At 40.3% G+C, this 12,330-nt stretch overlaps 1 protein-coding gene across 7 annotated transcripts in view; it reads left to right on the plus strand.

The window, feature by feature from the left end:
- Positions 1–10,560, plus strand: part of HECW2 (HECT, C2 and WW domain containing E3 ubiquitin protein ligase 2) — a 203,515-nt gene extending 192,955 nt beyond the window's left edge. For 4 of the 7 annotated variants that reach the window (XM_054210353.1, XM_054210351.1, XM_054210350.1 and 1 more), the window contains one exon: positions 954–10,560. In XM_054210353.1, the coding sequence (XP_054066328.1) occupies positions 954–1,065 (112 nt within the window). In that variant the 3' untranslated portion in view covers positions 1,066–10,560. The remainder of the gene's footprint in view (positions 1–953) is intronic. The other 3 variants (XM_054210347.1, XM_054210349.1, XM_054210348.1) reach the window with 1 other exon arrangement.
- Positions 10,561–12,330: the final 1,770 nt, after the last annotated feature.

The raw sequence follows: 12,330 nt of genomic DNA on the forward strand, positions 1-12,330 counted from the left end.
AAGAACCCATTGCATTAATAGTTATGCTGTTTTATTTCACTAGAGCAGGTTCATCCACTAGAGTGCTTTAGAAAGTATTATCCTTAGCCTGCCCTGAGGTCAGGCCATGATATCCATTGTTCTGCTACAAGCAGAAACCTTTATTATCTCCCTTTTCATTCCCTGGAAGAGGTTTCAAGAGTCAGTTCCAAGTGTGTCAAAAACCTGAGGTAGGTGGTAGACTTCAGATACTGAGAAATAAACCACGTGGTTGTCCTCTTAAGCAAGCAGGGCGGTATGCTGCAGGTACATGCATAGTTTTCTGTAATCACAAACTGTATTATTCTAAAGGTCATTGGCTTGCGGGGCCAGATACGTACATAGTGTAAATCAACACAGATGGTAACTTTGCAAGAACACGATCCATATGCCAAGGAAACGTAGAAGGAAGAGCATGTAACTTGTCTGCCCTTTACTATTGGGGGACTGTTTCTGGTATATCTAGAGTATTTTTTAATATTTCATCAAATCTAATATCTTATGTATATTCAGTGTACTGAAATATCTTGTTTATGATTACAAATATAGTATTCAAGTATCAGTACAGAAAAAAAATACTGCTTCTCAGAAGATACATTTAAAGCCAAGATTCCAGAACAGACTATTTGAATTGTACCATGCTATATCATTCTTTTCTCATGCACATTTAATGGTTAAAATTTATCCCACGCCTTTTGGGCTGTCAGTGTGTTTCTAAAGAGCTTCATAAATGCTTCTTACTGGCCTATTTTAATTAGAAGAAAATAGATTAAACCTCACTACCTGTTCAATTGGAAAACATCATTTGACAGAACAAAGTCTTCTGAAAGAATACTATCTGCCCCTCTCTATGCAAGCACATACCAGTCTGCATGTTCTCGTTTGAACTTTTTAAATAATGTGCTGCTTCACCTCCTCTTTTTTCCCCCCCTCAGGGCTCACACTTGTTTCAATCGTCTGGACCTTCCCCCTTATCCATCATTCTCCATGTTATATGAAAAACTGTTGACAGCAGTTGAAGAGACAAGTACTTTTGGACTTGAGTGATACACAAACCACAGTGCCCAGCTCATTGGACTTTTGTGGATCTGTCTTCTCAAGGAATGAATGAACGTTTGTATTGGATTTCCTAGGGGAAAATTGTTTCACGGTGCAATTCAAATAATGAGGTTCCATGAAAGAGCTTATGAAGCAATTAAAAAGCATTGTGGTAGTGGCAGAATTCTCTACAGTGAAACTAGAGTGTGCCTGATGTGCAGGGAAAACCAAGTCTTGCAATCCATGGTTTTTCAGGACGGCCAAACTTCCTAAGTTTATGTTCTGAGCAAACAAGAAACGTGATCCCATGTTGTGATCAACCTGGCTACTGCAAAACTGACGTGTACCCGAAACCTGAATCTCATCAAAGTTGTTGAATAGAAAATTCAAGGCAAAATGTGAAATCATTCAGCCCCTTACCTACTCAGTAAATTATCACAAAATCATACAATAGATTTTATTATTTTTTTTTTAATTCATGAAGTTACATTACTTTATGCCATATGTTCTAATAGCGTATCCAGTGCTTGCTGCATGATGTGCACCAGAGTTCAAGTTCCTGGGGCAGAAGTGAATTGGAAGGAAAGTCAGCAACAAAGGGTGTCACAACAACGGCCTGCGTTAAGGAGGTTTGTGGAAATGTCTTTGCCAGTGGTGTGTCTGACAAAAGATGAGCTGTTATAATGGACTTAATAAGACTGATTTTATGCTTTATACTGCATGGAAACTATTTTAAGAAGAAACTAGCAATTTATCACAGCATATCAGGAAAAAAGCCCTAACACAGTGACTTCTGTTTATTTTTGTAGGTTCATTATATTATGTTTTCTTAGAGTGTAAACAGGAAATAAGCAAACTAAAACGCTATTTCTGTTTTTTGTCACTTTCCATGCTTGAACAGACATTCTGCTAGTGTTTATTCTTTAAGCACTCTCAAGGGAAAAAAATGCCTTTTATTTTTATAAGAGTAAAAAAACTCCCAAAAATATTTTGCACTGAATGTACCAAAGTTGAAGGGACATCATGATCTGACTGATAGCAACCTGCATCACTATCAAGTATCTGTAAAAATGCTTAGGAACCAGGCTTTCTTCACGGTGCCATGTCTATAGATATCAGGACTGTGCACATAAGTAATAATTTTATAATACTATATATGATATTGTAATATGCATTTATTTTAAATGCATCTGGGTCATTTTTCATGCATTGGATAACTTAATGCAGTGGAGTTTAATACAGATATTTCATATGCTCCCCACAACTTTTTATTTGTACAGCACCATAAAACACTAGCTCATCTGCAAACCCACGAGTAACCTACTTTAAGGTGAGCCACTGGCCATAACGCCCACTGTCCCGTACCAGGGAACACCTACAAGATGTAAACTGTTCATAGTGTCTAAGCTTGCATTTTCACTGATAAATAGTTTTCTTATCAAATGTTATTTGAAAGGGTTTTTAAGGCATATCAAACACTGCATGGACACCGATTTCTTTACACTTACTTTTTCTGAAATACACGAGGCTTGCTCGCGTCTATTTTTGGTACTTTCCTCCAGATGGTCTTGTGGAACGCTTGTGCAGCTGCGCACCATTTCTTGTACAGCTGCTGTCACGCAGTGCATCCACCACATTTTAAAATTCCAGGAAGTTGCACTTGGATACTGGATGACGAGAACATGAGTCTAGCCTTGCGCTAGCCCTCTTGATAGCGCTGAAGCACAGCAAGCCTTGTTCTGTGGGAAAAGTAGCTTTTGAGGTAACATTCTCGCTCTGGAGACTCTTGAAAGGGTATCTCAGGGTGGTATCCTGCTTGTTCTTGTGGGAGTCTTTTTCCAACGGAGGTGAACGTCTGTGGAGATGTCGTCAGCAAAGACTGCCACTCCACCCGAGTCGGAAGGCAGGTACAGCTGCGGTGGTGGCAGCAAGGACTGAGAAAAACCTTCGGGTTTACTGAGACAATGTTACTTGCGCAAAGGAGAACCCACTTGCAAAATCTGAGTGAAAGCATTCTTTTATTTCAGAAACAGTTGAGCTTCTGCATGACATCTGGGACTCGCTTAAGTAACAGGTTTTCTTACGCTACTTCTGGCTGGTATGAAGTAGCAAAGAAAAATCCAAACACGTCACCCTATTTTTACACATATATTTATCAGTCTTTGCTATGATTGCATGTCACAGATCGTAATGCACATCTTTTTTCAGAACACAAATGAGCAGTAGGCAAACTGACTTTTCATCAGGTCACTCCAGCATGGCTCATGTTTCATATGATCCATCCTCTGAGTAGCTAAAACTCTGGAACTTGAAGCAGAATGCAACTTTTGCTCGGTTGAAGGACTGCAGAATATTGATTTTTACAATACTGTGTTATCTGTGGTCTAAAAAAGGAGATTTCCCAAACTGTATCTACAAGTTTTGAACCAGAAACTCTTTGGAATGAAAAGTTTAAATATTTGGCACAAAGTAAGTTTATACTAGTCTGCCTTTTAAGTTATGCTTTTGTACAAATCGAAAACAATAAATGCATCTTGTCAATTTTTATTTAAATGTATTTACTGCACACATTTGTTCTATATTTATGCATTTATAAATAATAGAAATCAGTCACGATGATCCGCTATTCTGTAAAGATATGACAGGGTCAAAGTGGGGCGGCTGTCAGTTAAAAAAAAAAAAAAAAAAAAAAAAAGAGAGAGAATTTAGAATCCCTGTAGCGTTAAGACTGAGGGAGACCAAGGAGAAGCTGCTGCTTCCTATTTTGCTGCCACCATCACCTGGGGAACCCTAGAAAAATGCTGTTTGAAAGCGACGAGGAGTAACTGCCCAGATGTGGCTACCCTATGGTGCCTTGAGCACTTGGCCGGCGCTTTGTGTTGATCTAAGTGATGCTGCGGCTCTGAAGAGATTAGCAGGGAGGGAATATACCCACATCTCCTGGCTACTGCGTGGAATATTGTCCCTTCAGTGTGAGAAGCCATTCCTGTTAAACATGACCCAAGTGAAAGCCAACTTGGACATCCTGCAGAGGACTGCAACAGGCGACCACGGTGCTTTCGCTTATGATGTGCTGTGGCAGGCACGAGGGTCCAGAGAGAGGAGCTTTGCATTTCGGGAGGGGAAAAAAACCAGACAGCCTGAAGTAGACAAAAGGTTCCCTTCAGCTCCAGCGTGATGACAGCTTCTACTAATTCACCCGGCAGCATCTCCATCAGACAGAGTCTGGCTGGGGAGGTCTCCGCAAGAGGTTAAGTGAGGTGCCCATGCTTCCCGCTCTGCCGGGAAGCGGAGCTGCACTTAAGTAAGGCATTGCTAGCCAAAAACCAGCGAGCAGGTCCCCTGGCAGCACAGGCAGGAGCCAGTGGCCTTTGTCCCTGGCGCCCACCTCGTCCCAGCATCCCAGCCAAGCAGGGGTGTGCTTTGCTCACCTGGCACTGCCAGCAGTCAGTTTAACCCTAACACTCCTAAATACAGCGGAAAAGCTTGTAGTCAATGAAATTACGCAGTGTGGTCCCTACTGTAGCAAGCGCTTACCCGCTCAACACCTGTAAGGCAGCAGCAGTCAGGGCAGCAGTGTTTTCACCCACGGCAGGCAGGGGACAGCCATCTGCTGCCTCTGTCACACCGTCAGCAGCACCTTGCAGGGTGACACAGGGAATCACAGGATCGTAGGATTGGAAGCTGCCTTTCAATCTGGAACAAAATCCAATTTAACACGCAGTCCCGCCGAGCAGAAGCAAACCTTTTCCCTCACCCCCTGCCTGCTGTTTTTCCTTAGTATTCATCAAATAATTGCCTTTTTTTTTTTTTTTTTTTTGCTTTTAAACATAATTGTCCTTATCCTTGTTGTGAACCACCATAAAAAGGTGTTAATATGACTCAGAGAGTATCTAGGGTGAAATCCGTCTGCGTACACAGGCCTGCTGGGCACCACATACACTCCGCATGGAAGCGGTTAACCTCGGGTCACGTATGGTGAATATATGGAATCTTCAGGGAAACTGAAAATCTCGGCAGTAGCGTGCTGGCAGGACATCAGACAGAGTTTCTGGCAGGAGTTAAACTGGCAGAGGCTGGGACTGGTAGTTTGCTCAGTTTAAAATTATAGAAAAGAGAAGAGTTTTGTGGTTTCTTATGTATTTTTAATCCTTCTAAAAGTAAAAGAAAAGCAAAAGCTTCCTTCTGAAGCACTCATAATGGTAACATCTGGTTGCTAAAGGTAATCTCAGCAGTATGAATTGCAGATATTTACTGAATTTCTGCAGTGGTTTATGGAGATACTCGCAAGCACGCTGTCACGGGACTGAGGGAGCTCCTGTGCTCAAAAGGGGTATGTGCGTCAGCTGTGTTTGAATAGCCTGTGTAAGTTCATTTCCCATAGCATAAAGCAAGTTAATTCTTTTCAGCAAATGAAAATTTTTTGTATTAGATTATACTAATAGTTGTGCTTTTTTTCTTGCTATTGTTTTTATGCGGAGGGGTAACTTATCTGTTAGCACTAATGGGAATTAAGCAGTAAGTTTGGTCTCCAGTCGTAAGACTACAGACGTAGCTTTAACGTTAACCTTACAGTATTAATACTGAACCAGCACTGCTGTTTCCCCTTCTCATGCTTTCCCCCCCAAGCAAGCAAATTGAACTCCAAGCAAAATTTCAGAATAGTTACTCAAACCTGGCTTCTTAAACTGTTCGTATTTTGGCTCAATTATGCGGTATGAAACAGAACTGCAGAAATGTCAGGGCTTGACTAGCTCACCAATTGCAAGTAAAAAATCCTTTACAATTTTATTAGCACAACCACAGTGGCTGCTGTTGGAGTAGTCTAACTTTTTGCCTAAATATTTTACAATAAAAAAAAGGAGTTTAGGGGGTTGAATTTGAAATTGCTTGTTTGCTGGAAAAATAAGTATACATTAGGTAAATAGCAGAGGGAAAGAAGAACTTTATTGTAAGGCCAGTAAGGCTAAAAGCCGTTTTACAACCTATTTTTGTTAGCAGTATGCAAAATTATAAAGCTGACCATATAAACACAGTTTTCACAGTGTGTGTTGGTTTATGTTTTGCATCTCTTCCAAATAGACCGCGAGCTTCATAGTGCTTCTGTTCAGTTTCAGACTGACTAGTTTCGGCACTAGACTACTACTATTTAAAATTTTCATTGCTATGAAAAGTTTTTTATTCAAACTTTTCTAGTATTTTCTAAAATAATTTTACTGTAAAGAAAGGTATTGCTCTGGTTGAAACTTCATTTAGGCTCTACTTCACATGCTTTGCTCAGAGCCATGTTATGCCATTGGTATTTTAAGATAAACTGATGATTAATTTGAGAGTTCTATTTAGTATCAGTGATATTATAATGACCTCCTGTTCCCTGCTTAGAAAGGCTCCTTCTGACTGTAGGTAAAAGGATGACAGTCAAGGATTCCTCTGGAATGGTTACAATCCATTGTAGTCTCTGTATGTATTCAAAATGCAATTAAAATATCTCTTGAGGACTATGTCAAATAATTACTTACACACATTGATTAGCCCCCTTCTAAGTCAATAATTGGAATTTTGAACTTGTTTCCTTTATGTACCAAATGCAGTCAGATTATGTTGCAGAACAGTAATAATAAAAATTTAACTACAGATGTATTCTGACAAATCTTTTAAAGTTATGGGGAATGCAAAAGGGACCTGAGCTGTGCTTCCTTCAGTCCTTCCTCCCCTTAAAAAGTTATGAATAATTAGATTTCTATTTTGTTTTTCAGTTGCTTCTTTTTTAGAGCTTTCACAAATTTCTCACTTGGCCCCTACTAGAAGGAACCTTGTCTACTTCGAGGGCTTTTGCTAAGCGCTCAGGAGGTATATTGTTCCGCTAATTTAATGTAATTTTGTGCTGACATCAATGTAATCAGCTTTTGAATGTACAGACCTGCAAAACTTCACAGGACTCTGGTCTCCTTTATTCTGGGCTGTCTTCCAAAGGCTGGCTGTCCTCTCCCTTTTAACTGCACACAATCCTACAGTCACGCAGAGACAATTGCTGGCCACCTACGCTGACTGCAGCTATAGTATCAGAGTGCGTTTGTTTATTTTTTCATCAAGAATTAAACTGGTCTTCTTCGCAACAAAAGCAGCTCCCTTCGATCCAGAGAGTCGACAGGATCACAGTGACTCTGACATCTAGATTGTGAGCGGTTTAAGAAAAATAGTCCTTGAAGTTTTTTGGAAAACAGTTGATTAGATACCCAGGGGTAAAATCTCCTTTCATTTTGGTTTTGCGAAATTAATAACAAGGTAGGGGATTTTTCTGGCAATGTTTTCTATTGCCAGAATTTCTCAGCCCCCATGGGCTGCTTCAGGCTGTTGGCTGGAAGGGCGAGTGGCTCTTGCAGTGAGGCAGGTGAGTGCTGGTCCAGAAATCACGGCGGCAGGTGATGTGTTACCTTAGTGAGGACTGTGCCTTCGCCAGATGGAGGCTTTGTCATACAGCCCTTGAAATGCTTTCTTCCATATCTGCATCCGTATCCGCATTGCCTGCTAACTGCAATACGAGCGGCTCCTGACGTACTCCATTGACTGTACCGCATCTCCCACTTTAAATGAGAATTACAATTTTTATAGTTAGAAATATTCCTCTATCAGTATAAATCAGGTCAATAAAAGAAGATTTTGCTGAGACATCATCTTTGATTGCCATGCTGGCTGCAGTCAGACTTTGGAGCTGAGTAATTTTAAAATAGATTACTGTATGAATAAGCAAATAAATCTCCGCAGCCTCATAAATAATACTAAGGACGGAATGTAATTGTAGGTGCTGTAATGATAAGATACGGCAGTTTCACACAGCAGACAGAGCATACAGAATGCAACCGTGGAATAGTGCTGGAGAGAAGACAAAGACTGAAAGAGAAGGGACAGAAAAAGGACTAGACTTTGCAAATAGTGAGCAGGACAGTGAGATGTCCTGACCGCTGGGTATACAAAAGGGGATACTCTTTGCTTGAAAATTAGGCTGTGATAACGTACGCAGGAAAACGACTATTTATCATGAAGTACATTAGTGTTACTGTAACTGCAAGACATACTTTACCTAATTATTAGGTTTTGAAAATCTAAAGTACACAATCAGAAAACTTACTTCTTTGTTGGTTTTTCTTCTTTTATTGGTTTTGGGTTGTTTGGGTTTTTTTATTATTTGGACTACTCTCAGGAAAGTGAAGGCTTCTAAATAAGAGTGGTGTCTGGAAGTCCTCTTTACTCTTACTGTTTGTGCAAATAATTATTGTGTTTATTACTAGCTGCATTCGGCAAGAGAAATAGCATCTGATAAGAAGTTAAATCATCACTACGGAGGGTGACTTTCATTTGGCCTGTCATTTAGATGGTGAAATCTCTTAACATTTAGATGTGTGAAAATGTAGATTTTTTTTTTTTTTAATTTTATTTTTTAGATGGTTGAGGTTGTGAGCTTATGGTTATGTAAGAACCGTGACTTTTCACAAAGACTGTTTGACTGCTTTCTCATACTGGGATTGATATGATGTTGCTAAAGCTTATTTAAGGTAATGAAAATATCCTCAATTATGTAGTTAGCTTTGGCCAAACTGATGCAAGTCTTGACTCCATTCACACTCTAATAACATTATCAGAAAAAAACTGTGCCAAGAGGGTAGGAAGATTTCAGCACCTGGTTCTCTACCTAAAAGCTGACCTGGTTCTTCACCTAAAAGCCAAGACTATTAGATAAGTCAGTATAAGAGTCAAAAGAAGAATTCCTTGCAAGTTTTCTTCTTTAACATGGTAACTGGGGTGGTAAGAGTTTTATATAAACTTTAGGTCCTAAACTAGAAGACAACTAGCATGTTGGACCATAATGGTTCAATAGTTCCATATAGCAGGACACTTTTCTGCAATGAGTCTGCAACACTCAGGAGACTGCTGTTTATTATCAGCATTGCAGGGAGGAAGAAGAATTATAATAATATTAAGTACAAAAATCATTTTAGGAGGATGCTTTTCCTTTGTACTCTGTTTTTCCTCGGAATGACACAGCCTTGAGGGCATCCGTGAATCCTGATCAGCAAGGCTGCTTTTTGTATAAGTGACTGAATATTTGTACTTGTAAGGGCTGGTACAGTATGGAAAGGAAAAACTTGGAAAAGAAGGGACATGGTGTGGAATACTGGTACCCCCAAGTCAGTCGATATTCTTGCCCTTGTTAGGCTACAGTTTGGGTTATTCAGCATGTTTGAAAGCGCATATAGTATTACAAGTTTTTGTAGCGGGGATGCAGGCATCCAGAATCTAACAGGTATAGAGGTGCATCTCCCTCATTTTTGACAATTACTTGATATAATTTTATACCAAGTTCTTTGTTTTTAAAGAATTTCAGGCACTGAGAATACAGAGTGCGTATTTATTTCTAAGCTTTAAGTAGAACACATGTGGTGTATTTTTTAATCCTTTCCATACTTCTCAGTTAAGTGTTCACAAGATTGTATATCAAATACGATACCAAGTTTTTCTATCTTTCTACAAGCTAATTTAAGTTTCATCCGAATTTGGTATATGTCTCTCACAAAATACTAAATGGGGAATATGTGCTTCAAGCATTAAGATGGTGTATGTCCTTTTCTCCATTTCCATTGCATTACATTTCACTTTTTTCTTTGAGGCAGAGAGAGCAGATATGAAATGTGTTGAGGGTGTTACAGGGGCACACAGTGTGTTTCGTTGTGCCTGGCTTCTAGGAATGTACTGTAATGTTTGACTGCTCACAGATTTGCATAATTATCTACTCAGTTGAATACAGGACTGTTGTGTTGTATTTCCTGTTATTCAAAAACATTTGGGGAAAAGATTTTTCTGTGTATAATTTTATTTTCATACTGATCTCTATTTTGTTTAAGACCATGTTTCATCACGAAATCACTTAATTAAAATAAATCTTCTTACAAAATCCACTTTGGAAATCAACTCTTTTATTGTGCCTCTGAATATACCGTAACATTTTTTAAACGAGAACCTCTTTTCTCTCTAGTCCTTTGCAGCATTTTAAAACCTTTAGAGGAACCACAAGATACTCTTTCTTACATCACTTTCTCTGGTGGCCTGTGGAGCCTGGCAAGGTACAAACCGTAAATTTTGAAGCAGAGAAAGCAAGGCTTCTGCAGCCATACGCAACATAATTTGAACAAGAACTACACATGAAACAAAGGCCATCACAAATGAAGCGAACAAAGCACCAGATACTACAGTCAACATGTTGGAGAGGCCCAGGCTTCACGAAAGAGTCTCTGCTTTTGAACGGAGCATCAGAACTGGCAGCGACACACTTTGCAACAGTGGCTGTAACACAAAAGAACACTGTATTTTCACAGGGAAATATCTTCAGGGAAAAATACATTTTTCTGTCTTTAATAAAAGTCAGTGGCCCCCACTAAAGATTCCCTCCTACTTTTATAACAGATTATACTAGTTCCAGCTAGAGATACTGGTCTTTATTCAACACTTACGCAAGGGTTCTCCCCACCAAAACAGTCCAAGGAGACGTTTGCTCCAGAATGGTTAAATGGCAAGTTGTCATTTCTCCTGTGTTTCATATCAACTCTTTTTAGAATCTAATGCTGAAGTGATTTTTTTTCTATTATTTTAAAACTTTTTCTAGAAAGTAATTTTGCAGGATCTTGCTGCTACCAGAAATGCAATCAAAGCTCACCTGAAATGAAACCAAGCTCACCTAAATCACTGAAGGGGAGCTGCTGTGGGAAGAGCAGAGGCTTTGAGACTTGAGCCCTTTCGTAGTTCTTGATGGCAGACTCATGAGACAGTTTCATCCAGATCACTGATAACTGACGCCACGTATTGAGCAATTGCTCATTTTTCCCTCAGTATAAAGACTGGAGTTTGTACAAAGCTCATGCTGGGTGACACTGAGGCAATTCTGGTGAGCAGGGACTGGGTGAAATACAGAGACTATTTGTCCGTTGCATTGAGGATTGCCTTTTCTTACTTCTTTCCTATGCACAAATGTGGTGGGATTCTTGCAGAGATTTTGGCATGGGCAAAAAGTCACATTTTTTAAACAACCTATATTAAATAAAAACATTATAATTCTTTTTGGATGAGGCAGGTATCTGTGTTCAATGATTATTTCTAGAACCGACTGTTGCAGGTACGGCAGGAGATGGCATGCTGATTCTGAGGAACCTATGGCAAAATGTTCTGTGTTTTGAGTATTTCATGTTTTAGGTTGCCATTGGGTATCGCAGAGGTTGCAAGAGAGTGCTCTCGTAGATGTTTGGGACATGGGTAATCTGTACAGGGCAGTGGAGTGTTGAGGGTTTTTTCTTTATTTTATCCCCACAGAGTGAGAGGAACAACAATCACTGTCAGTAAGTACAGGAGCATCACCACTAAGACAGCCATCTTTATGCTATAATGTGAGATGCACTGAACCAGCACTGAGCCAACACAGACACTAGTGGCCTTCCAGTACCTGAAGGGGGCCTCTAAGAAAGCTGGGGAGGGGCTGTCTGCAAGGGCATGTAGCGATAGGACGAGGGGCAGTGGTTTAAACTAGAGCAGGGTGGGTTTACATCAGACGTTAGGAAGAAGTTCTTTACAATGGGGGTGATGAGACACTGGAACAGGTTGCCCAGAGAAGTGGTGGAGGCCCCATCCCTGGAGACATTCAAGGCCAGGCTTGATGAGGCTGTGAGCAACCTGATCTAGTTAAAGATGTCGCTGCTTACTGCAGGGGGTTGGACCAGATGACCTTTAAAGGTCCCTTCCAACCCAACAAATTCTATGACTCTCTGATTTTTCAGCTAGCCTATTCTGTGTGGTGTTCTGGCGTGCCAACTCCATGCTCTTCCGCCAAGCAAACAGCTGTGGGTACTTTGCACAACAACGATCATCCACTTCACAGGCAGATTGGCTCTTGCTTCTTGAAGGCTGCAGTAGTAGAGGCAACATGTAGATGTGGATCGTTCCCCATGACGTTTAAACTGCAGGATGCTGAAGATGCTCATGTAAGGCTTTGTTTTGCATGTGTTGTCACATTACTTAAGCGTGTACTGCCCTGTGGAATGGTGATGCCACAAAGAGACTTAACAGCAAGTGGAATTACTTATGTTTTTTGAGGCTTTTTTTGGTGCTACAGATCATGGTTTTTCTTTGTCAATGTCTGGTCAAAGAAGTTACCACAAACGAGTCGGAGAAGGACGCTCTGACATTCTCAGCTTCCATCTAAGCAGCTCTTCGTGTTGTCCACTTGTCCCC

This window comes from Rissa tridactyla, chromosome 7 (genome assembly GCF_028500815.1).
Source record: "Rissa tridactyla isolate bRisTri1 chromosome 7, bRisTri1.patW.cur.20221130, whole genome shotgun sequence".
Classification (NCBI taxonomy): Eukaryota; Metazoa; Chordata; class Aves; order Charadriiformes; family Laridae; genus Rissa; species Rissa tridactyla.